The sequence below is a fragment of the Rhodnius prolixus genome, unplaced genomic scaffold, assembly GCF_049639745.1.
Source record: "Rhodnius prolixus isolate KJV_2025 unplaced genomic scaffold, Rpr scaffold_1, whole genome shotgun sequence".
NCBI lineage: Eukaryota > Metazoa > Arthropoda > Insecta > Hemiptera > Reduviidae > Rhodnius > Rhodnius prolixus.
This window is the reverse complement of record NW_027411581.1, coordinates 15,920,470-15,948,240: the sequence shown is the minus strand read 5'-3', so window position 1 is coordinate 15,948,240 and position 27,771 is coordinate 15,920,470. Positions and strand designations below refer to the sequence as shown.

The window sequence follows — 27,771 nt, the reverse complement described above, 5'->3', positions numbered from 1 at the left end:
GAGGAGGTTCTGGCCTATTGAAGGCAACGGTCGTTGGTGCTAGATGAAAACAGTTTGTGAACTGTTCCTTAAAAAAGTATAGGATTTAAAGCAATACAGTTTTATTTTTCACCTAAACCATTGAAATTATCTCGCCAAGAGGGTAGATTCAAGATATAAACGAATGATGTTACAGACATCTTACACGTTACAGACGTTACGTCACGTAACGTTACGTTTTTTTTTTTTTTTTTTTTTTTTTTTTTTTTTTTTTTTTAAACCGTATGTCTATCGTACAGGAGGGACAGCGGGGTCATCTCTTTCAGTTCAAAAACCACCACTTATCAGATATCCTCTATCTTCATAAAACTGAAAGTTAAGGGGATAGGAAATAAATCCAACAATTACTTAAAAGTATCCAGCATTCGAAATGGTAAATTTGTTAGCGATATTCGGCTGTTAGGTAGTGATACAAAAAAAAAAAAACTCCAAATAAGTACAACTTTTCTATTTATAAAACGTTTTCATCATCAATGATTACATCAAGGTAAAATACATGAATAAAATAAAACGAAAAGTGGCACATCGTTATTTAAATTTATTATCAAATAAAGAATTAATTTATTAAATAACCAATGGACGTATTGTTTATTTTCAATCTAAATTTCATTCGTTTTCAACCTGGCTGTCGTACACAAAACTAATAGAACTGATTGATCAAACGTTTACAATAAGCAAATATTTTTCTATAAAAAAGCTTATTTATCTACAATATTTATTTTTAAAGAATAAACAAGCTGAAGGCCTCCTTTTTTGATGTAAAAAAATAAAAGTTATTTTTCACATATATATTTTTTTATTTATTTTAGAATAATTAAGAATTCTTAAAGATGGAAAAAATACATAAACGCAATGATATCTGAAAATAAAAGGCTTTTTACAGTATAAAAATATTTATATTTTTATTATTACTTTTTTTGAAGAAAGTTTTTATTAAAATGTGTTCAAGAACAGGATACTACTAAAAATGGGAGGGGGTGTCCAATTTTGTAATTTGAGCCATTTTTTGTTTTCTTTTGTTTAACACTCTCACCATCACAGAATCTTTATCACAACTTTTTATATTTTCTCTTTTGTTTAAATTTATGTCCTTACAACCTTTACGCACAATTATAGTATAGGCAAACTGTTCTTTTAATTTGTAAATTAAAGCTATGAATAGCGAACTTTGAGTAGTCCTACATACATTCAATAATAACGGATTTATGAAAATCAGGGACGGTCTTAGGATAGGACCATTTGTAATGCATTTAGTTTGAAGAAAAATGGACAGAGAGAGCTTCACGCCATTTATTGGGTGAGCGCGACAGGTGCGGCAGCCTTACAGTGGTAAATAGGGTTGACCAACTATCACAAGGGGCATTTGGGATAGCCTTTTTAGTGTTTGTGAATCGGAGAGGAAACTCAAATTAGAACATTGCCAGCACTCAGCATTAAACGCATCTGTTCTGAATGGTAAAATGATTCTTAGACGGATATAACTTTGAGTTTAATTCTTGAGCTGATCATAGCGGCCTGCACCAGGTGTTGTGGTATGAGTTTCCATAAAGGCCATTATCCAAAAAAGATTCAACACTCATTGATGCATAGAAGAGTTCTTAAGACCAATTTCGATGTATGTTTATGTTATGTATGTTCGACGTATATTTTCGAACTATCATACTAGTGCCATCTTCCAACGATACGTTACCGTCTTGAAAGTGCATAACAAGAACAAGTTGAAATTATTCCTAGGCCAGCTCGTTCTAATTTGAACCCAAGGAACATGTGTGGGACATGATAAATCAGCTTTTAAGACATTCCCCTCAATTAGATTTTTCCCCAGACTAAAAATTTCCTATTCTGATTAAGTAATCTGTGAAAGTTTAATCCTAGTAACACTACTCCTCTTCAAAAATTCTTTTGTTTTTTTGCATTATTAGTTAGTTTTTTTGCATATTTTTTTTTATAGTAATATATAAACTCTTCATGTTTTGATATAGGGTAAAGCTTTGAGTTGTTGACCAGCAAATTGTTTTTGTTAGTCTTAAAAGCATCAGCTCCCTCAAGATCTAAATGGTCCAATTGTATTATTGGGAAATAGAAATGAACAGCAGCTTGCAAACGTATAAGTATACAAGACCGGCCCTGAAATAAATCTAACAGAAAAATGAATTAAAATATAAGTAACATACAGTAAACTTTTATTTTTTCTAGAAAACTAGTAATTTTTTTAGAAATATGTTATGACTCATTTTTTGCTTTATTTGGTCATAAATACGGGCAAACGTCTAGGCAATTTTGTCAAAAATACATCAAAATTAATTTAATTTTTTATAAACACTTATATAATGACTTTTACAATAAAAAAGTATAGAATTTAGAAAAATTATTGAGTACAACAGCTACTTTCAATCATTAAATTTAAAATTTTGCTTTTTTTTCCTCATTCCATGGATATTCATTTATTAAATCAGGCACACCCCCACTGGAAAAATTCAATACATTATTTCACATGTGTATAATGTATTGAACCATATTGTTGTTAATTATATTGTTACTATTATTATTATATTTTATTTTTTTACATTTGCAATATTTAAAAAAAATGCTATTCATTCAGTATGTACAGTATAAAAATTTTTTTTATAAAAAATTTACTTCTGTGCTACATTTATCATTACACTTACTTTTTTTTATATATAAATATATAATATATATTTATCAAAACTGCAAATTTAAAAAAGAAATCTTTTTAAATAATTTTTATTTATTATTTACACATTCTATTACTAAAATGTATTTCAACTGTACATAATTTTATGAATATCAATAAATTTATTTCTTCTTTTGGATCCTAAACGAAAGAATATCTTTTTTAACTACTAAAAATCTAGCTTGAATATGATCTAAATAGTTGTTTAAAGTTCCATTTTACAAACAAATTTCCAGTTAACTTAAGATGTGAGTAAAATATTTGCATTTCCCTAGTTCAATATCTAATTTCTCTGATGCTTTAAAATAATGTATATATATATTTTTTAAATATCAATAAAAATAAATAAATAATTTATCTACAAATCATAATAATGTACACGAAAAATTTCATAATACAATAATAAATAATTTCATTCAATAAAACCAATAAAAAAATTATAACTTACAATTATGTACATATGTTTACAATTCTATTTCTTTTAAACAAATTTCAATTATAATTAAATAAAAAAAACAAAAAAAAAAACTGTAATTACCTAACATCTTTACTTAAACATTTTGTTACACAATACTGTCAGTATTAATTACTTAAAATCAAATCAAGCCATACACTACAAAAGATGACACTGAACAAATAGAAAGGAAGAAAGTAGAAAATTTCGCTTTTTATTTGGAGTAAAAGTTCGTCTAAATAAGACCATTGGAGAAATATATGATTGGGAGATTCACAGCAATTTTCCCTTTTGTCCCAATAATGCGAAAAATAGAAATTTAAATAGATAACTAGTGTTATTCCTCTATTATAAAATATCGCTGAATAATTTGACAAATTCCTATTGAGAAAGTTCGGTAAAAAGCAGTTTTTAGGTAACTAGTGTTACCAATTAATGATATACCATAAACATTTGGATGTTAGAAACTACAAAAATTTCATTTCTAATATTGAACAAAAAGGGGCAATGGAGAAGAGGAGTTTTGCTTTGGAAAGGATAAGAACCTGAGAAAGCTAGAGAAAACTTAAGTTTAGAGAACTATAATAGGAGCTCTTAAGTAGTGAGTGCCCGAATTAACCAGGTTTTAAATCGGCTGAAATGGAGTGAACAACTAGGAACAAATTGTGAACCATTTATTTTAGCCAAACTAATGTTTTGCTCTCGAGAGTCAAGGGTCTCAAGCTGAGAGAGTAAAGAATTAAAAGATTACAAGGTACAGATTGGAAATTCAGCCTTTTAGTACTCATGTTAGAGAATTAGAAGTTAAAAAGGTCTGGCGAAGAAGAAAAGCAATGCTTGGTGGAAGTCAAATCAGAGAGCAAAAGCATAAGAGGCAAATCGAGAATATCATAAATGGAAACTCTGCACGTTTCTAAAATGATCCAAGAGAAAGATAGACCAATGACTGGCAGTTTGATTACTCACAACTTTTAGAAGGTATAATAACTCTGGTTGAGGAAGACGAAGTTTTGTAAGTTTTTGTTTCTGCTTTACTAAAACCTTCATACTACACCTTAAAAACTCAACTATTTTCCACTAATTATTTATTTATATGAAAAAGAAAAAGCTGCCAAAGACCAAAACTGTAACTCACTATGCTACTAAACTATTCAGGAGAATAGAAAATTGGAAATTATGGCACTCATTTTATGAAAAGTTACTTTGTTTAAAGATCATATAAAACCACTCAATTGAAAAATAAATTATAGTTTAGGTATTAAGTTTCTCTCTCTCTCTCTCTCTCTTTCTCTGAAAATCTCACCGACATCTGAGATCAAAAACAATTAAATAACTTTCCGATTTATTTTTATAGTCATCACTAGTTAATAAAGTTGGCAGTGACTGAGTATGATTAATAATCAATTTATTAATTAAACGTCCAGAAGTTTTATACATATATACATTACTAACAATTCGATCATACACTCGTAGCATAAAAAATTAAAATAAATATTTTTTTTAAATAAAAAACTCTTAAAGAAAAAATAATAGTTGTGTAAACTGTGTCTTTTTGATTGAATGCTAAGCAAACAATTCCGAAATTTATTGAGCTAATCTTAAAAGGTTAGTGAGTTAAACCCTCATACGTCAGATTGTAATTGCATATTTTTTGCGCCTCTCCAAAAATTCCACTTAGTGAAAGAAAGACGCCATTTCACATGAAAAGTGTGGTATTCATATTTATATAAGAAAAAATGAAATCCGCAACTATAATACTATAATAATTTAATGAATAATACTTCAGTGAATATCGATCTACAGCGCTTTAAACTCTTCATTCTTTAAAACGAAAACATTTAAATCTTAACATGTGTGTGTTTTCTTTTACTTCTTAGCACTTAATATAATTTGAAGTAAGATAAGTAAAGAAAATAATTATTTACTTCGTTAGACTATCGAGAGAGAGTTGAAACCTGAAATTATCTGTAATAATAGGACTAGACAGAGGCTTCATCAATGACCGTTATCACACGATTTGGGCCAGGAATCAATCGCCACTTTCCTTTTGCGTTTTCTTCTTCAGCCTGTCTTGCCAATGACCACCTTCTTCCTTTGCGATCCATAATTACCGGCATCTCTGCTATTAGATTATTCTCAAATTCACTCAACATTAAGTAGTTCTCAACCTAAAGCAAAGCGAAAAAAAATATCAAAACACAAGAATACTAAGAAAATAAGCGGAGTTAAAATTTGAATTTAATATAAAGGGAGTATCCATTCACTACCGAAGAGTACCGTCCCGTATACCATAAAGCTAGAATAAGCTGCTACGGCGTGAAGCACATCTTTTTTAAATTTAATCATTGAAGTTGATTATCTACTGATCTCTCAAATAGATCGGGATTTAAAAAGACTGATTGGAGTAGGAACATGAAGCGGGTCCTATTTCCCAAGACACAAAGAGGTTTCCTGTGTATCTAGTAGGTAAATCCTTCTATCTTAAAAAAGTCCAAGGACTTTGACGTTTAGACTATTAGTTGTTTTTGAGATATGATCTTCATTGGCCAGAAGGAACCAAAGATCTGCTCAAGGAGAGTGACCGTTTCCTTTTTTTTTTTTTGCTACAGTTTAAACATTGGCTCTAGGCTCAGTCACAAAAGAAGACTATTGTGCTGCCACCTTCTAATTAAAAAAACTTTGCCTTTTCACACGGTCCATGGAATTTACCACCAAGATTCGTTTTTGCGCAAATCATATCTTCTCTGGTCACTAAGTGCCAAAAGGCTCATATCGCAAACTACTGATAGCTACGCAATTTGATAGTTACAATCTGCAGAATAGCAGAGTCGTTTTTCTCTACAGGTGCTGGGCCCACCCCAGTGGGATATCCTACGGAGGATTCATTGAACCACCTCTTGCCATGTAAATGGGCAGGTCATGTCTGCATTAACCTTTGGCGCTAATAGCGTTAGAAAAGTCGCCGCCTTACAAATTTGATACCGTCTGTTGAGCACTTGAAGAGCCGAAAGTTTATGTTTGAACTTTTCAGAGAAGCGTAGATACTGCTTTCACAAAGTCTTTTTGAACTCTTTTTCTTTCATATGTTGTCATATTTGTGCAATAAAAAATTACCAATTAATATAAGTATTAACAATAAAATTCTGAACACATCATTTAGATTAAGATTCAATATTTTTCAGGAGTAACTTGACAAAAGCGTTCTTTAGCAATAAGCGAAATATGAGTATTAGATTAATTCTCCTTTAAATGAAAGACCGAAAATCTCTAAAATGAGCCAAAAATTTCATAACATAATTTAAATATGCATTTTCAAAATAAACGCTAAGTGGTTATAATATTCAGTGTCTTCACTCCTAATTATCTTGTTGGATTCAAAATTCACTAAATTTAAAACTAATATACATTACGAATATGGTCCAATCTTTGCATATACCTTATTACAGGAAGTAATACAATCACCAATGTAGTCCAAATCATCAAGAATATTGTCAGGCAGATCCATGTCGGCAATGCCTTCTTCCGAAATACAAGTCAATTCTGGTTTACCCGGCACCGTTCCTGGTTGTGCAGGTTCGACCACAACTACTTCTTCAGCTTCAGGGCATAACGATGGTTTTCGTCTTTGTGGGCAAGATTCTGATTCGCATAATTTTCTTTCACCACTTTCATTATGCTTATGGCGTGTGAGTTTTCTTTTGTGAAAATCAATCATGAACATGATGACACTACCGATGAAAGTGCAGACGGCGCTGAAGTAGTAACCTGATTTTCCACCCCACGAAACATTTATATAACCTTTAAGAAAATTAAAAAAAAAAGTCAAATCAATAAAAATAAGGTAATTTTTAATAAAATAAAATAAAACAAAAAACTAACCTGCAATAGGAACACCTAATGCAATCGGAACTGCCTGTGAGCATTGAATAAATCCCCAAGTTCTTGCAAAATTCCTGGCTCTAACCCTTTCATACGTGTACATTTTCAAGGAGTAATTATATCCTCCGCAAAAAATGCCATAAATCCAAGTGAATAGTATATAGCCTTGTTTATTATTGTTTAGCGTAGTGAACACAAAAATGGCAATTCCACACATAAAGATAGATACTTGGCACAGATATTGGCGAGCAATTCGACATTCTGCTGTATTGTGAATTACCAACATGCCAAAGATTAAACATCCGAAGACCCAGGCAAGTCCTAAATAGATTTGGAATAGTAAAACTGCATCAGCCAGTCCATCTTCTTCCGCATGATGAGCCTAGGGCAATAAAAGAAAAGTTAGAAAATAAGTCGAACTAGTAGATTATGAGAGATGAATTAGTTCTTTGAATTTTTAAAAAGGAGAATTCAAAAAGGTAGGTAGGCAATCGAGAAATGCACATTTCGTTTCTTGATTACAAAAAAAGTTTTCTTCATTTCTCAGAATTAATTTTTAGGAAATACTGGCGTACAAGGAAAACAGCAGAAGTGATAAAAGGTTTCTATAAAAGCTGATCAATGGGGCTGCTTTTAAGTTAGTAATCTGAGATCTTTAAAAAGCAGTAAAAGTAAACAGGGAATTTCAATAAGATGATCTTTATCATCGACCCTTCTTTATTTTAAGGACGATGCTTTGGATAAGTTTGTTATAAGGAAGCAGCCACTGAACAATTAGGGCAGGTGAATATTAATAACAAAATGATAAAAGTCAGTCAAGGAAATAAAGTTAGTAAAGGTATTTTTCTAAAGCTTAATAAACGCAGTAATGTTTGTTTGATATAATTAAAAAATAGAAGATTGGTCACCTTAAAAAACAGTACCTGACAAGTACCAGTTCAGCGTCTAAAAATATGAGTGGTCGGGCATTCCAGCTAGGATTAAAGAGCAACTTTGTTCTAGAGCGACAAAGCTCCAAGACCAGTCAGTGAACTTTAAATACAGGGAGTGCCTAGAAGTTAGTAAACTGTTCGAGAATCAGCTTGTGTTGTTTGAAACAAGTACACAAAATTGGAAGAACAATGGGCCCGAAGATAGCTCTGTATGGATATTCTGGAAGAACGGTGCCCTGTACGAATTGATTCCTACCATTGGCAACAAATCATTTACCTTTAGAGTGGAGGTGGATGAGAATGTCAGGAAGGAATTAAGTACGCTGTCTGTACTTGGGCTTCTGTACTATTTTCATAAGATCACTTGGCAACAAAGCGAAGCTTGAATTCTTCAGGATACTCACCAAGTGGCCACATAAAGAAAAAGGGCTACCCCAGGCTAGAACCACAAAACTAATTTTGAAAATTCTCTGATTTTTGTGGATAATTTTCTTTTTTATTAGGAAACATATTTCTTTATTATTATCATCGTATTTGTCTCCCTTTGAGTCCTGGCATATTCTGTAAGTACTATATGATTAAAAAGATCTAAGATTTTACATTAATGAAGTTGCTTAACCAATAAAAGTTTGAAGATTGTTTTATCTATAAAACAGAAAACTTACCAAATAAAATATTGGAGTATTAATGCCAAAAGCACTAACTGCCGTTGAAATGATTAAAATCCTGACCGTTTTACTCTTTAGAGTTGAAAAATCCAAAAATGGCGGTCCATCATCAACTTTATTCTTATCTTTAATTTTCCTTTTCTGATTCTTCAAGTGCAATATTGCCCGTCTTTGAGGATGGTACAATGAGGCTGATCTGTAGAAAGTGCCAAGAAAGAATGTCATGAACACGGCTACTGTGACCATTTGTAGACCTAATCGCCATCCGATGGCACTGAAAAATATTAATTGTTTTAGATTATAATTTTTTAGTAAAACAGTTTTTGGCAACAGTTTCAAACTTTCAAATATGAGCTGAATTAAGTAAATGTCTGTTTTCACAGTTAAATAAAAAAAAAAATTATATAACTTACCTTATGGCAGTCTTCATAAATACTGACATTACCGCAATACCTAATCCACTGCCAGAAACTATAAATATTTCCACTAATTCTCTCCTTCTTTTGAAATATTGAGCAACCATCAATGTTGAACAGTCTCTTGTCATACTCACACCAATTCCTTAAAATATAAAGTTTTTAATTAGAATTTTACTTTTCAACTTGTTGTATCGAAAGGTCTTTTAGGATAAAAATAAATAATGCCAATTTCAGCCATCATTTCAATCATTTAAATTTGAAATTAGCATTATTTTTTCTTCCTACTGGATTAATAAATCAGTCACCAAAAACAAACAATAAAGTTCTTTAGTTATTCAATGTTCAAAACTTTCAAGAATTTCTGTATTTGGGTATAAAAATTTATTTTTTATATCTTTTAATAGAATAAAGAAACAGAATATAATTAAAATAATAAATAAAAAAAAAAAATAAACCAGAGAGGGTGGTATAAGAGTGATAAACTGGAATGTGATAGTATTCTAAAGAAATTGTAGATGGCAGCACTTGGTTAAAAAGAGCTTTCTGTGACTGAACTACAGTCAAATTTAATCTCTATGTGACAGTCCAAATTCATAGTGTACTATGTTTCATCGAAAAAACTGATGATTTGTCAGCTGGATCTAAAACAATTGTGACATAGGAGCTACAATAAGACAAATACTCAAATGTCAATTCATTGGAAAAGCATGCATGTAGGAAGTTTCTTTAAATTGTTCAAGAAAACTGAGAGGTTGCAAAATTGTAAAGATGGTACGAAGCTAGAATAGAAAGTAGAAAGGCCATCAGGAAAAAAGAAGTGGGAAAAATGCTTCTAAAACATCTTTGGCAAGAGAGAAATTGATCAGGGAGAGAAAATGAATGAGTAGGGCCAAAAGGGTCCTGCTGATCAAGTGGGATCCTCACACCGCTTCAAGCGGTAATAGAGGAACTTATTAGGACGAAGAAAAAAAAAGTTAATCTAAAAAAGAGCAAATAAAATTGGAAATAGGTTCCGAAGAGTTAAAAACAAAAAAATACATTCTCTGACTGCAAGAAGGTAGAAAGAAGATTGAACCAATGAAGAGCTAAACATCATTTCAGCCTCTTAAAGGGTTTAATGTCCTAAAACTCATATACAGGACCTGAAGTATTTTGATCTTGATCTAATCCTATTAAGGTGGCGTTGAGTATCCAAAGAAAATGGAAATAAAAATGAAACTTTGTTACAATATACACGGTTTTGATAAATTAAGTATTATAACAAAACTTACTAACCAAGTACAGTACCATAACTGATGAACAGCTGATGAAACTGAGAAGCAAAAGAAGTAAAAAGACAACCAAGAGCTGTGACCAGGCCACCAATCACAGCTGTTAGCCGGGTTGATTTGCGCCGGCAGAAAGCAATAGTAACCGGCGATACGAGCAAAGCCACTGCCGTCGACATTGCGCCCAACCATGCTGAAACAAAATTAGATAAAAGATATCAATAATGATCACAAATTAAAAAACAGAACTTATTATAAGATTCACTAATGTTCCCTAACACTTATGGAATAATAACGTAATGTAGAAATATTGTAGAAATGAACAAAACATTAGGAGAAATGTAATAAATGGAATGGTTCTATTCGTTTTGAAAAAATTTCAAATTAAATTTGAAACTTATAAGAAATGTACTGCAGGTACATTTAAGTGTTAAATCTAACTGGCAAGAATATACGATAAGAATGAATGATGCTGAAATGAAACTACTTTCCAGCGATTTGTTCTTTTGAAGGATTTCAACTGTTCAATAAAAGCAAAACTGGAAATGCGTTATATAGATATTTTCAGTGGTTTTAATAGAGCTTTAGTTAAGATTATTTAGAAAACTATATAATTGAATCAAATTAATTTCATAATGTTTTAACTCTCAAAGTTAATTATTGGTTCAGATTTGTCTGAATATTAATCAGTTACCAGGAGAGATTTATTTCATTTATTCATTAATAAACTAAGCAATTATACCTATACCGTTTACACTGTAGTTATAGATAAGTACAACCTTCTGCCCTTTTTTATTTACATCCTCTCTATTAACGAGAATGTCTCCCTACATCCTCATTAGTTTCTCTGCCACACTACATTTAAACGTATGTCTACTTCGGCATGTTAAATGAAGAAAAATGAACTTTAAATTTGTCTCCCTACAGTCATTTGTCTCTATGGTAAATAAAAAAAAAAAAAAAAAAAATAGATGCGAAACAATGGCCAAGAGTTTCGCTTATCTGAAATTATTATCACTCTAAAAAACAACTTTTCTACGCTTGGACTATTTACTGATCTAAAAATTGCCTTTAGCATGATAAGTTCATCTTTTTCTAAGAACCTATAACTCTTTCTACAGCACAACATTCACGGAACGAACCAATCATCTACAAGACTGGGAATCTCTCCAGAATTTACCCGAATCTTTCGCTACCGTTTCTATTGATTTTCTTCAAAGATGCCTTCGGTCTACGTTTTTCCTGGTTACCTGCAATTTTTTTTAAATCTAGCATCCTCTACTCGAAGAAATGCTTTCTTATAGTATTAAAGTTCATTCCTTTATGTGGACCATGATTCCTCATCGTTTATATCTTCTGGCCACTCCGTGAAATCGATTAATGAAAACCTAAAGATGGCTTGCAAATATTTAGGCTTACTTTTCAGTATTCACAGGAATAAAGGAGTTGCTGACTATGGTTTTATAAGATGGCGAAATTATTTGCTTGATCCCTAAAAGAGGATACAGTTACATGAAGGTGTTCCAAGCACAAATCCTGGCAGTCTCCACACATGCTAGATGTAAGAAATGTTTCATCTTTTTCTCCTAACCACCTAGTCTGAGTTACTCTCCGAAGTCACCCATAACCGACATTTCCTTGGATACACTAATATTCATATAAAAGTCAGCCGCTTCAGCCTTCATTCTTGAAAAGTTCGAAGTTTGAAGCGTATCAGATAGCCGTTGAGGAAGATAAAACAAATGTCGTCAGTTTACTTATTTTTTCTACCTCCAGAAACTTTCCCCATTACTGTCCGCAACAAGGTAAAGTAGGAAAACCCTGGAAGAAAATATATTCATACTCATTTAACATCGTTCGAGGATGTGATCAGGGCTGGTTGAGGACTTAGACTTAGGTGATTGATTAAATACGAGTTGGTAGTTGGGAATCGGTAATATGACCTGAAGTTGCAATCAACCAAAAGTTTAACCCTCCTCTTTAAAAAATTGAAGAAGCTTCATTCAGTTTTTTCCACGATTTTTGAAAAGAATTTCAAGCATCTAGATATGCCTGTTAGTAAATTCAATTGAATCATTTTATTAAAACTGTACGATAGGACAGTTGTATAAGGGTTGGTCATCAAAAAGTGCACGCAAAAAGCGTAACGTTGAAAAACAACCAACTTTGACAATTTTTTTCTCTTTTCCTATAAAAGTTAAAATTCCCAAAGTTTCTTTAACATAAAGGGCATATCCTCGTTTAAAAAACTGTAACTTTTTTGCTATAACGTAAGTTAATTAGTTTTCAAAATCAATTAACCCCTTAACGTGCACGCTCGAGTTAACTCGAGCGCGCTAAATTGGCCAAACAATATCGAGATAATTCGAGCGGCGTTGTACTTTATGCTGCTATAATTTTTCACACTCGAATATAATCGAGAAATGAAAATAATGTGAAAGCAAAGAAAAACAATCGTTTTATTGATATTTATCATTTACATGGGATTGCAAGCTACAACACTTACTTAATCGTATAAAATATAGCGATTTTTTTTCAAAAATACTGTGCATTAAGGGGTTAAAGCATTCTCCTTTTCGTTAGGTTTCTTTCAAAAAAATGGATTTGATCAGATACCTTTATTTCGGAAGCAATTGTGTTATGAGTTTTCGGATTAGAAATATTTGCTCCCTTTTTTCTCAATTTTGAAAACAATGGAATAAATCTCAATAAATTAAACAGAAAGGCTAATTTTTGTCTAAAAAAAAAAAATTAAAGATTAGGAAGAACTTCATAGAATAAAAAACAAGAGAATACAGAAACGACAAAACGTTTGCTTCATTATGAAACACCACTCCATTATTTGCGTTTAAAGTAACTTTAGTAAACTTAAACCAAAGTTAATACCTATCTTCGTACACAAAGTTTCGAAACTATATAATGTATGATAATCCACAAAATCATGTAACATTTGGCAGATGATTTTAGTTTAAAACTGTAATGTAAATTCTAATCTGCAAAATGTATGAAACTTGTTGATTCAAAGTGTATTAGCAAGATTTTCAGTAAAGATAAAGATTTATTTATACCTTTGAACATTAAAGAGAAAATTAGATTTTTTTTTTGTTCCACTTTAAAAGTGAACATTTTTAAAGAAACTGAAAAAATTCCAAAAAGATTAACGAAAGTTTTATAACTGTGTTTAAATACTCGTAGTTACTAAAATTTACTTATGTGGATTGATCTTTTATTAAGGCAGTCTATTTGAGGAAGGTACCTTAAGGTGGCTTAGAACTTTATCACTCCCCTGGATGAATATTTATTAAATCCAGCATATTGAAAAAGAAAAACTCAAAACTATTCTAACATAAAATATATTCTGCAACCCTAGAAGAATAATAGTACAAATACATGAAATAAAATACATCCAATATCGGTTTCCATTTTCCTTTCTGAATATTCAATGAGAATTCCTTTTTGTGACGATTACTTACCAGCTGTGACCCGGCTGTAAAATATGCTCATATAAGCACAACCAAGTCTGCTAACCTTCATTCTTATGCTATTTTTTTCTTTGTTTATAAAACTAATAATTTTATAAACAAATATTTGCTGCATGAATTTGGATATTTGTGATCATATTGTTCTTTATTTTTTACTAACTACTTTCATTCATGGAGAATATACAATATAAATGTAAACAGAGAAACGTTTGTTAGACTGGTGACAGCAAATACCCCCCCAGGAACGTCTCTTTCAGTGGAAGGAAGGCTTTTTTCCCTCTAGGATAAGCCGATCAGAAGAACCTTCTAAGTAAACACACATACAAAAAAAAAAAAAATCATTCCTCATGAGTTGAGAATCTCATACCAAATCACTTCTGACAGAAAAAGTTTAAAATATATTTACTGTACCGCAATATACATATATATATATATATATATATATATATAAAATCAACTTAATTGAGGGTTATGATTAAGAATTTAAATATTAATAAAAAAAGGTTTTTGAGAAGCGAAAATATGATTATTTTAAGTCATAAAACATGTTTCTGATGGATAATTAAAGGGCTATGATAGGATTTTAGTGACTGAAATGAAAGATGTATGTATTTCTGAGAGATCTGTTATTATCCATAAATTAGCATTTCAAATGAATTCATTTGTAATGGACGCTTTAAGAAAAAATAAATAAATAAAAAAGAGAAAAAAATAACAGACAGCAACCTTATAATAAAATACCTTTATCACTTCTCAATTACTGTGAAGTATATTTATAGGATTATTTTTACGATTAGTACAATATAATTAGAATAATTGTCTTTCAGATGCAAGAAGGGTTTCCTGAAGGTTTACTAAAAAAAAATCTTCATCTTGAATTTATACTCCTTCAAGAGTTTCGTCGCCTATTGCAAAGGCACCCGCAGATAAGCAGTTGCAGGTAGAAAATAAAATAAGAAAATTGAAATAAGTAGACAAATCTGATGTGGACTTTCTAAAATTGTGTCAGTTTTGATAGGAGCTTCCGCAAACATAGTAATTCGAATAACATATTTAATTCTAAATTACTTTGTACTTAACACTTTTAGGATCTCTCTTCTACCATAACGTGAGGGTTTGCAGAAAGTACATCGTTGCTGGCTTGCCTGTATCCGATTCTATCAGCTAATAGAGGGATGTCTTCCCTTCATTTTTGGTATTTCCGTGCTTCTGAATTCTGTTTTTGAGCCTGAACCATCTTAATTGCCTTTTCTCAAACAAGTGGTTCGCTGATCTATCTCTTTACAACTCTTGAGTACCTTGGAACTTCATGTTAATGACAGAGAACAGGTTCTTTGGCGAGGCTATCCGTCGTTTATTGAATTGAATTTGCTGTCGATGTTCCAATGCTTCCATTTGCTTTGAACTGACCCAGACAAATCAATGAGGCCAGCTCAATGGGATGCCCTTTCTTGAAATTTGGAATAGTGTTACGTAGCCCAACAGATTTACCCCACTTTTGGGTTTTTGGTACACAGAGAAGCTGATCTTCCAAAGTGGGTGTTGCTGTCTTAATGTTATTTTCATTTTCTTCTTTTACGTAATAAACACTGATTCAATGGGTGTATTCCTGAAAGCAGGACATTGACAAACACCAGGATTAGTGCTCACATCATGTTATGATACTGACAAAGAAGAAGTGCAACTGCTACCGCTGCTTACTTGATAAAATTTTTATTTTGTAATTATTTACGTTATTGTGTGGTTGATTTGTTATTACGTTATGTAATTAATTGAGGCAAGATATTTGACTGGTTGTAACACGTTTGTTTTTTCTTTATTTTCTTTATCAACTTGTTGGCGTTTGATTGTAAGTTTTCTGGAGTGCTAAGGCTGTAGTTCCTTTTCTTTTATTCAGGTATTTCTCCTGTTCTTTAATTTTTTCTCTCTAAAGGCTGCGAAGTTTTACAGTTTATACAGTTCCGTTGAAGTTAGTAAAACTTGTATGACTAGCTACTGTTTGAATATTGGCCCTGACTTTGATTTTCGTATATATTGTCTTTCTTTGAATGAGTGGCTTGATAACAGAGAAATCCACAACGAATTGAAAGATCTATTAAGGCTTCTGATAAGGCTTATCCATACCTTACTAATAAAAACTACAGACTTCAACAATTATGGATTGTTGACAAATTTGTAGGTGTGGTTGAGCTTAAGTGATGGAGTTTGTACAAAGGACATGAACTTCTGTAACGGGTACATTTGGTAAGCAGGAATGAGTGGGATGTGGAACCAAAATTTGCTTTTGTGTTCATTAAACCTAAATAGTTGCACACGTTATCGCAGGCTCTTGCGTCTATTTAATGAGTTTTGGTAGTGTCAGTATTGAGTGATGTTTTTGTTGTTAAGCTGGGGCAGGCGTCAAGATCCCTGAGCATATAAGCTAGTGAGCTTCCCACTTTGGAATACTTTGAATATACTCGTACATATGTATATGCCCCAGAAAATAATCCATTTCTAGAGTTAAAGCAGTTAGCTCCAACAGATCTTTTTTGGTTGTAGCCGAATTGTCTACAGCAGTTTCTGTCTCTCTTCTCAAACACTGACCCTTGTGATAATTAATTATAATCACTCATCCCTCAGCATGTCCTATAAAGATTTGAATAAACTTGACCAGGGGCTTTCAACAGAGAAAATTTCTCTCCTACAGAATTAAAAATGAAGCTAAAAGACAATAACTTATCTATTAAGGCAAAACCAAGTATGGAGATGAGTAGAAAGTGGAGCACTAGTTCTGTTTGGACATGTATGATTGGTAGGAGGTCTAGAGGGAAGCCTTGGTTGACTTGAAGAGAAACTGATTGAGGAAGAATATTGAATGTTTGAGTTTATCCGCTTAGAAGTTCCTCCAAACGAGGAAATCCTGCGTTAATTTCTTAATGTTTCCTTCAGGTTCTCCTTCTTTTACATCTCTCTATACAGTACACCCTCTTTACCATCTCATAATAGTAATTCAATAGATCTGCAGTGCTGGATATTATGATTGACTGGATGAGGGTAAAATCAAACATATCCAAAACATTTTTAAGATGATTGGATTGATTGTTATATCAGAAGGAGGTAGATGTAAAAGTAAAATATTATGGCAATCAACACTGAGCTATGTAGTAATCTGACTGGAATAAAAATATTCTGCTGAAACATTATAAATTCAGATAAGTTTACTTTAAAGTTATCTCATGAACGTGCATTAGACTTCTGTGAGAACGAAACTGTTCAATTTGGGTATTATTTCCTCATTGTTCGGGTAATCTTTTTTTTTATTCCTTTAACTTTGTGCTGAGAATTTCAAACAGATAATCTCTTGATAAAAAACTGAACTCGAGTGTTCTGAATTTAAATAGGGAGTAATAAAATTCCTATACAAATCCAATTGTAATGGAGTGCAAGAATCATTTTTAATATTTTTACTTTCTAATTCAACTAGAAGATAATTTAAGTATAACGAAATATTTTGGTATATTTAAAAAAGAATCAAAAAACCTTTGCAAAAGGATTTTTTTCGCAAAGCATGTTGGGTGTTTTTTCCCAACAGGTTAATAGTCTATGAATCTATTATAAAAAGATCATCCACGTACACTTTTTTATAAATTTGGTTACGAAACACTCATACGTAGAACACTTTAGATCCCAACTTCTTCGAGGGCTTCGTAAAAAGTTGAAAATGCTTAATTCCTTTTCTTCTCATTTACATCGTGTAATGCCTTCATTATGAAAGGTTCTATTATTACAAATGCATAAATGTTGCAATGATAAGTTGACATTATTGTTGCTTATAGTATCAGCAATAGATGGTAACTAATATAAATATGAGCGCAAATATGTGTGAAGTGAATGTATATATAAAATTTAAGATAGCTTCGCGACCCTAGTAAACACTTACCTCGACCAACTTTTCATGGTCAATTTGGTCTATCTGTTTACTGGACCAATTCACAAAAACCACTTTTTCGGACTCAGGGAATTCCAAAACAAATATTATATAATAAATATAAATAAAAATTGAATGTACCAAATCTGCTCCCGGTTACAAGACTTCATTCTTACGAAGATTAAGAGAAACTAAAAATAGGCTTAACTGTATTCCTTCTCTTTTGGCAGAGTGAGTGGATCAAAGTTGTTTGGGTTTTCTAGTGGAAATGATAAAAAAAAATTATTTTGGATCCAAAAGACCTAAATGCCGGTGCATCTAAACAGCAACACATTTTTTAATTGCAAGCTTTCCAAGATACAAGATCCTAGATTAAATTCGGTTTGAGAGCACTCTATGATTCAAAAGATAATTAAGGAATTTATACTGCCCTCAAGAATTAGAATTTTTGGGACGCAAACATATTTTTATTGTTTACTTAATTGATTTTATCAAGAAAACAGCTAATCAAACAGGTTTTTAAATGATTCCCCTCTAAAAGTGCATAATAAAAGCAAAACTTGGAGAATTTCGGCAAGATAATAGCCAAGGTCCAAACTGGAAGCTACCTATCAAGAATGAGTCAGACTTTTAATGCATTCAACAAAATCTAACTCTTTTATCGAATTTTATAGACAGTCTACTGTTTATAAAAGAATGTACAGCAGACCAGTTTATTATTTTATTTTTTAAACAAAATTTTAAACTGTCTAAGGCCTTAAATAGTCATATAAAAAATTGTATTCGGTAGCTCCTCGGAAGGTCATAGTTACTAAGATGCTATCTCTTAACAAACCCTCCAACATGGTTGGAACAGGATTCTATTGTTTTAATGAAGATCATGGGTCAAATAATAGAAAAGTACAAATTGTCCTTATTTCAGGCCGGTTATGAAAGGATGCAAAATTCCAGTTACTCGACAATATATAAAGAATTAATACGCGAATTCTATACTTCTCCGCTCTCATACCTCTCATTACGAGATAAATGTACCCTTCAATAAAAGCAGATTAATTAGCCAGCTGAGAGTTAGTTCCTCCTTTTTGCTAACATTTTATGTAAATAAGAATAAACACGTCCTAGGAGAGGAAGAGGTGTGTGTCCTGTGTTACAAGGAAAAAGAAACCTTAAAGCACATTTTCTTAAACTGCCCTTTTTATAAATTCTATAGAAAAAATATATTAGTTTATAAAAAGATTTCCAATGTGGCCTCTTTATTAAATAAAAATAAATACGATCACTCAGAAAAGATATTTCAGTTTTTAAACAATGCATTAAAATTGAGGAAATTTTTAATAAATGATTAGTTTTGTCTCTATCATATTATTTTACTGCAGTTAAAAAGTGTTTGTTTCGTTCGAAAGATTGTTTTCTTTTTCTGTTCCATTGAATTGTACATTTAGTTTCATATATAAGAGTATTGTACTTTAACCTACCTTTATCAAATCTGTCATGCTGAACTCGGCTGTTATGTACATACATGTACTCAACATTTTCGATAAATTATTATTATTATATTAACTAACCATCATTTCTAAAGTAAAAGTAAAAAAGTAAAGTAATGCCTATTTTTCCAGGCGGGCTTTACGTCCAACTACCAATTAGGTGTCGTGGACGGAGGCGTTTGGCAAACATACTTTACTGTAAATTTCTTTTATTAACCATTAAATAAAATCCAAGGCCTAAGACCGGGAATCGAACCCAGTACCACAATGCATATTAGCTTCGCAGTTCTCGCCTCTAACCTCTCGTGGCTACCGTGGCGCCAAGAAAGAAAGGAAAGAAGTAAACCTTATGCTTTCAAGCTTAAGTCAGCAAGGTCAAGCTTGAATCAGAAGCTGTATGTTACTCTTGATTCGTACCTAAACAATATAAAGAACTGGTAGTGACTTATCGAGTTTTATATAAGATGCAGAATCAACCATGCTGAAAGAAGATCCTTAATTTCTTCATGGTTTCACTTCGTTTGCAACCATAAACAATGAATTCAGAGATCTTTCCCAGTTAGCTTCTTTATTTTCTAGTTATCAAACGATCTCTGGTGTCCACTGAACTTCATATTTTGATAAACAGTATGATAAAAGGAGGTAATAAGCACATCTACAAATACTCAAGTGTTAAATAATTATTATATTGCAACAGGTTTTCTTAATATGTAAGCTAACCTAAGTGGTCTCAAGTATTTATAGCAATTTTTGAAATTATTAAAATTTAGGGATTTTTTTTTTAAATAAAGAAAGGAAGCTAATTGCCTCTATTATCCGCCTACTACAGCCTATAAATATTTACACAAATTAGGCTTTAACAACCTCCAAAATAAATAAACTAATTGAATAAAAACCTATTTTTATATTGATGAAAAAAAAATTCACCACTTTAAATTATTGGAATTTATTCAAAAGATATTTTTTATCCTCCTTAAAAAAAAGTTATTAACTCACCATTTCTATCAAATCGTTAGAGATTCCGTGTTTAATAGGTTGCACCTTTCGTTGGAGTTTATAGATTAGGTTTAGATAAAGACCACTGAAAACTCTATTCAGATTGCTAAATGTATCTCTAGCTATATCTAACACAAATTAATTTCTCTCAACTAATTAACTTTAAAGAAAAAAAAAATTGTTCTGATAGTGGTTAAGACATGGCAAGAAAGTTATACTCCTTTATTGTTGTTTTAAGTTATATTTTAAAATGTCTTTTTAAAAAAAGTTTAGATTACATCTCTGTTACTTTTTTAATTACTTATTTTTTTTTTGAGTTTGAAATAAAGCGCCTGCTTACATTTAGACTTTTTTAATTTTTTTGCCGTTGATAGAATAATTAATAGGGTAGAAGTTGCATCAGCATTTTAATGGCTTTTTTGCTGTTGTGAAATTAATAATATTACTGGATGATTATAAAGTATTATTTTTAGATAATTTATTACTGGAGAGTTAAATGCAAGAGTTATTACTTTGGTCTTAGTCTTCGAAAAGGACAAAGGAAAAATGGCTTGTGGTATTTTGAAGATAACACAGATTGATTTGATGCGCGGCACAGTAGTTTTGGCAAGGAGAAGAAGGTGACTTTATAAATAATAAAGTACCTTGATATGAGCAGAGAAAAATTTTTGTTCAAGAACAGTTGCCTTCAAATTCTAGTGTTTGACACCAGGAACCGTGAACAGTATCATGGTCGTTGCAAGCAAGACAATGATGGAAGGTAGGACTTGGTTGTGGTACAATAAGAAATAAAACGATTAGGAAGCCTCACGCTCCAAGAACTGCTTTGAGTGAGCAAATGTTCTAATGCATGAGAGAAAACAATATTATAATTCGAGGCGAAAACGAAGTATCAAAGTGATGAGAATGTGTTTCAGAAACTCCTCCACAACATAGAAACAGTTCCTAAACTTATTACACTCAAGTCGTCATATTTCATATGGCATACCTACATAAGTTTGGGTTTAAATTTGACTTAGCCAACCTTTTAAAAGGGAAATTCATTTAATTTTTGTACTTTGCTTTATAAAGTTTGCATTGATATTACTTCTTTATGTCTACATTCTGTTTCAGAGCATGTTTATTAATAAATATCGATGCATATAGCAGGTCATTTCATTTTAGCCCAATGTTTGCAACTACAGTTTGAAATAAGCCATAGTGAGCTGTTTTCACTACTTCAAGAGGAACTTTCTCTCTTAATTTCCCTACAAGGAAATAACTTGTAGCAGTGTTGGCCAATTTATGATTGTGTATCCTCCAACTTAGATCTGTACCCAGTACTACTTAGCATACAACTGCTTCTCTTCTTTTTCTGTATTGTCTAGTAGTGAACTCTTTATTTCTAGCTTTATGCTGATTCAGTACTAATTGATTTTTAGTTTTTAATAAGAACAAAATTTGTAGAAGTTGCAATATTGTTACCTCGTTCTTAAAACCCTAAATAAACTTACATTTATTTGATAGTTTTATTATTCATTTTAGTAAAATAAATATTTATTCTACTCAATTAAAACAGTTTATCTTAAAGTGTTGATAAATTAGTTCATGAGTTATATTCTGTAACCTCTCTTAATCCTCAAGCGTCTTTGCCACCTAGCTAATCTCAACCTTTCTACTTTGTTCAGGAGCCCTCAACTATCTCCGAAGTCTAATTAAATAGACTGGAAGAGGTTAACTAACTAGTAAGTGCCACAGATGAGATCTTCTCGAGTCGCAGGCTTTTTAGCCATCTCCTAGTAAAATAATCTTATCAAAAATGTCTTTTAAAACTGAATTTACTGGCGAAATCCTCGGGCAGATTAGCGAACGGTAGACAGTCAAACGTTTCTCCCATTTTTAGTACAGAGGCAGATTGTGCTTCTTTTTTTTTTTAACTATGAAGAAGTCCATAAAATTTCGTATTCATAAACAGAGTATCTGTGCACTTTGCGAATGGTTTTTTCTAATTAAAAAAAATTACAGAAGTACGACTTTGGAAGTTATAAAAATCTCCGCTTCAACGGATGATCAAATGACTCAACAAGTTTTCTAGTCATAAATTTCTTCAGGTTTTAGAATAGAATTAATTCTGTTTTAATAACTCCATTAATTGGAGACATCTAAGGCTTTGAAGGCAGTGGTAAATGTTGAGAAAAAACGAAGTTAGTTTTACTGAATGACCACAATCATGGAGGGATTTTAAAATAAATTATCAACTTCATTTAAAAAATATTAATTAAGTTATACACCTTTTTTTGTAGAATAAATATTATTGTATCGAAAACTTTTTACTTAAAATGAGTTATTATTATTTTATTTGAACTGAAATAATAAAATATCTCTTTTTATGACCGACAAAAGATTATTTTGCAACATATCATGCCAAATATTATTATTATTATTTGTTCTTATAATATTTGCAACTTAATTTGTATTTTATTTTATTTTTGACGGAATGAAAAAATAAGAAAACCTTGCAAATCTCATTAACATTTTATTGCGGTGAATGTAAAGGTAAGACTTTGCTTTTTTTACATTTCTAAATTCTATTAATATTATATTTTTTCATTTTTATCACTCAGGTTATGAAATCACCAACTGGTGAAGATATTTTTTTGTTATTTTGATATAAAACTTGTTCTGATTTTGAATGACTGATAAGCAGTTCTGAAAATAAAAAATAAATGTAAATCAAATGGGATCTCTTTTTTTCTTTTTCTTTTTTTTTTTTGAATCTGAAATGTCGCCAATCAAAATTATGATGTTACAAAGTGCAATGTGTTTTTAAAAAGGACTTATGCAAATAATAAATCCTTGATATTTATATTATTGTTATTATTGTGCAATTTTGACAACACATATCGTTTTAATAATTGGACGAATCACCCAAAAGTGGCCAAAGTAATATCTCCAGATTCTTTAAATGTTGGAAATAACTGAACCTTATTTGGGAGGAAATCTTGCATTGCTATCATTTTTGGTCGCTAAGAAGAAGATAGAGCACTTATTCCACACGCATTGTTATCTTTTAACCCTATGTATTCTTAGGAATCTCAAGAATCTATTAGGAAATTCTTGGAATGATTTCTTTTATAAGCAACTTTTTTTTTGTAATTTATAACTTAAAATCGTTAAATTATAACTGACAAATTATCAATAAATTAGTCCCTTTTTCTAGATAAAATAGGATATAAGGATGTAATGGTTGTGTGATTCAAAAGTGCAAAGTTCATAACATTTCGACGATGCACAATATACGAGTAATCCAAATAAATGGCATACTATATCGTAGTAGTTATCAATTATGATCACGTTGTAATCATCAAAGCTTGATCTCAAATCTCAGGTTTCAAGAGATTCTAGTAGTACAGAAGGCTCACTAGTCGAAAAGAAGAAAAATTATAGCCATCTCATTCTTAGTTTGTTTTTATTTTTGCCGCGTTTTCGACCTAGAGGCTAGGTCATTTTTTAAACTGTGAAATACATTTTTTTACCTTGTAACAATTAATTAAATTCAGGTATTTTTTTCTAAACTATATTATCTGTCATCTGAAATTATGTGAAACACAAAAAATGTTTCAGAGCTCTGGAGATGAGCTTAGGTCGAAAATTTAACAAGAGTAAATAAAAAGTAAGATTGAAATCGGCAATAATTGTTGTTTTATTGATGAATAAATCAGCAAACAAAAACTATGAAAATACTGCCGTCAGTTTCTCCATGGCTTCTTCCATCTCTGTAATAAACTCAAATTTAAGATGCCACGGTAGCCGAGCGGTTAGAGGCGAGACCTGTAAAGCTAATATGTATTGTGGTACTGGGTTCGATTCCCGGTCTTAGGCCTTGGATTTTATTTAATTGTTAATAAAAGAAATTTACAGTCAACTATGTTTTTGCTAGTCATCTCCGTCCACGACACCTTATTGGTAGTTGGACGTTAAGCCTCGCCTGAAAAAATAGGCGATTACCTACTTACTTACTTAACTTAAACACAAATTTCACCAAGAATGAACTGAAAGTGAAATTGAAGTGATGACAATCTTTTGCCGTATAACCTTATTAGTTTTGAATTGAGAGAGCCTTAATGCTTCAGGAAATTTCTGAACGATTTTATCCTTGACTGATTCTATCACATCTATCAAACACTACATCGCTTAAGTGTTGATAAAATAGTCAATACTTCAGACGAACTTCTCTCATTTAATTGGTATGGTGGATAAATTTGAGCGATTAGTAATTTAAAAACTAGTAGCCAAAGTCTCTGCTATACAAGCTTAACGAAGCAAACCTTGAGGACAGAAGAAAAATACGAAACCAGTTAGAGAGGCAGAAAAGTAATTTAGATAATAACTTAAAAAATATTAAGCATGCGCTAGTATTCATTGAGCTAGGTGATAATCTTAGAGAATTATTTGCTGTCTTGGACATAAAATTAGCGAATTGAATGTCACAGTTTACTGTAAACAGTAGGTCGGAGACAATAATCTGTAATGATAAACAAACAGGTCTCCGTTAATTTTATTGCTTCCTTGCCAGTTGCAGGTAGTTAATTCTCGTGTGTAGGTAGTGCAATCTAGTGGAACATATTTAATTATATATGCATTTTATGTTACATAATTAAGTTTTAGGGTCTTGTATACTATTAAATATAAAACAGTATTATCATTGGACAATAATCTGAAGTATTTGTACGTATACAATGTAGAGTTGCAATTTTATGACTACATCTAGAAGCAAGAACGATTTACCAGATGTACTTGGTGTTCAGGCAAAGTACGTATCGCGGCTACATGATACATTCTCCAGGAATTCACAAATGGATGGGTGCTTATCTTTTTAGCCAAAATAGTATTCTTTTAAAGTGGAAAGTTCCTTTAAAAATCTAGGTACTTCAGACAAGAAGAATCGGATTAGATTATATTGCATGGAGCACCGCGAGCCAGTCTGTTGTGGCATCATCTAGTCTAACAGAGAACTCATCCAGTCCTATCTGTTAAATTACTCCTAGGAGTCTATTCAGTGTGAAGTATGGGTTTTCCTTCTTCAAAGAAAGAACTCTGAGACATACCAACTCTGCAGGACATGCAGCGACATTTAATGATCTTTCTGACCGAATTCCCGATTTCAATGGAGTTATACTGTAGTTAGTTTAAACATGCGATAATAGCAAACATTTTTGTTTACCACTGGCCTAGGGTTTCCACCCATTACTCCTGCCACTGTCCATTCTTTGAAGGCTCCTCTGCAGAAAAAAAAAAAAATACCGGGTCCCGTGAAGTCGGTGCATGACCACTATTTTCAAAATGTGTAGCCACTCAGACGACAATACTTTGTTTTGATTTCTATACAGTCTCTTCATTAGCCATTCTAAGCAGACTTCCTAGGTTTTTGATAGTCTATCAAGCTGCCTGCTTGTTCTAGATGTTGACAACTCTCGAATTAATTATGAATTACTCTGGGATGAGTTAATGAATTTTAAGATGCAAGAGAGAACTTGTGATCTCTAGAGGATGTGGAGTCAACTAAAAAAGAAATACTTAAGTACCCTATTACTCGGTAGACTAATATACTAATATACTAATTATACAAGGTGCCCAGGCATGCCAAGGTTTGAAGCTAGTAAGAAGCCTCTTACCTTTTAACCTCTTACGTTATGGCGAAATTAGGCTTTAAATAGTTCCAGCGAAATACGTTACTACCCGGTATCCCGAGAAGTAATATCTTGGAGTATTAACGCAAATGTTTATGATACACTCGCAAAACCAGAACTATATCTAGGGTGACTATATCTCTAACTTTTGATCACCGCAGCCTTTTGAAATTCCAGAAAGATTATCGAGGACTGTCTATTAATAATAATGTAAGTTGTTATTTTATTTGGAATTCATCGAGTAGGAAAGTAAGATATGAAATTTACTTTGTGCATTAGTCATTGCATTTTCACACACAGTTATCTACACTACCAGCTATTATCAAATGAAATGTGTCAACAGTAATCCAAGAAGTGTTTCTCCTTCAGAGTAGTAGTAGCACTTATCTTTTTTGCATTTCATATTAAGGTTTTGGAATCTGAATCAGGCCCATGTTTTATTTTGTAACAGAGATGTGCAGAAATGAAGATACTTTCAATACAGAATGCGTTGTTGCTCTTAAGGAGAAAATAAAACTGGAACTTATATTACTTTGCGCTAATAAATATTAAACAAAATACAAAAAGCTGCCATTTTGTTTTTATTTTAACATAAAAAAACACAAGCAGAATTTAGTTAAGTAAAATTAGCAAGAACAGCTATAAAAAACAAGTATTTTATTTTAACCTCTAAGGGTTAGAAAGTTTACATTTGAACTTTAATAAACTTAAGAGGATGATTTTGTGCTTGGACATCACCAGTTTCTTATATTGACAGTAAAAAGCAAACTAAAGTTTTAACTCATTTAGAATTTAAACGTTAAACTTTATGCGAACGATTCAAATTATTGATTCACTTTCATTACAAACAAATTCCACTTATATCTATAAAACACACTCCTAAATTTAAATATACAGCAATAATAATTAAATTTTGGAATAAACTATAGATCACCATTTTAAGTTTACTAAGTCAACATGTTAGTAGTAAATTTAATAAAATGTGTTGCAATTATAAAATTTTACTTAAAATTTAATTGTTATTAAAGGTCTAGTCTATAACAAATAAAGCTACAGATTAGTTAGTTAACTTATTGGCTTGGCTCATATGTTGGTTTCTAAAATAGTTTACTTTTTGAGAGTAAACATATCCTTCGACCATCCTAACTTCATAAACAACTTATTCACTGACAGTAACCCCTCACTTAACATAGATAAGGCAATCAGAAATAGTTGAGTAGCAACTATTTGCTACAGCATACCGACAGCAATAACTTGGACTCACTCACTTTGTTTTCCTATGAAATCGGGCACATTCAATGAAGTAATCCGGACGACAGTTCGTCATCTTATTAGAGAAGAATTTAGCTAAGAGGTTAGTACAGTGAATCCTAAGTGGAACTACCGAATGGATGTACTTAGATTTTCTTCAAGCTAGGAGCTTCAACAACCTACTATCCGGTATTGAATAGTGCTGACTGCAAACAAAACACTGTCCGGAGACTGGCATCGAGATACTAGACGCCAATGTCGAAGAATTTAAAATTTAAAAAAAGACTAATCAGGGTGCAGCACTACGAGCGATTCCGAACATTAAGCTGACTAAATCTTGATAGAACTTAATATAAGTATGATTATGGGTCTTTACTAAGGGCTATATCATTAATCGTTTACAGAAAGACTCAGCTACGAGCTGTTTAATGACTCAATAAGTCCGCATTCCTAACATAAGAAAAAACAATTACGAAAGGATCCTAGGGGCTTGGCACATACACTAAGATTCAAAGCAGTTTCGAACCAACTGGACGAAAAACTTAAAGAAAAACAACTTAAGCTGCTCACTCGAGGACAAGGTGTGATGGAAAAAGAACATCCATGATGCTACACACTAAATTAG

At 31.7% G+C, this 27,771-nt stretch overlaps 1 protein-coding gene and 1 long non-coding RNA gene across 3 annotated transcripts in view; one reads left to right on the top strand and one right to left on the bottom strand.

Moving 5' to 3' along the window:
* Window positions 1-472: 472 nt before the first annotated feature.
* LOC141446861 (monocarboxylate transporter 10) overlaps window positions 473-27,771 on the bottom strand; it is a 443,554-nt gene continuing 416,255 nt past the window's right edge. For both annotated transcript variants that reach the window (XM_074113767.1, XM_074113775.1), the window contains 6 exons: window positions 10,362-10,547; window positions 9,081-9,228; window positions 8,665-8,941; window positions 7,068-7,449; window positions 6,625-6,986; window positions 473-5,356 (listed from right to left, as the gene is read on the bottom strand). In XM_074113767.1, coding sequence (XP_073969868.1) covers window positions 5,168-5,356; window positions 6,625-6,986; window positions 7,068-7,449; window positions 8,665-8,941; window positions 9,081-9,228; window positions 10,362-10,547 — 1,544 coding nt within the window. In that variant the 3' untranslated portion in view covers window positions 473-5,167. The remainder of the gene's footprint in view (window positions 5,357-6,624; window positions 6,987-7,067; window positions 7,450-8,664; window positions 8,942-9,080; window positions 9,229-10,361; window positions 10,548-27,771) is intronic.
* Window positions 4,062-21,719, top strand: LOC141447211 (uncharacterized). The gene is made up of 3 exons (XR_012454211.1): window positions 4,062-4,200; window positions 14,664-14,776; window positions 20,700-21,719. It is a non-coding gene; the product is annotated as an uncharacterized lncRNA (long non-coding RNA).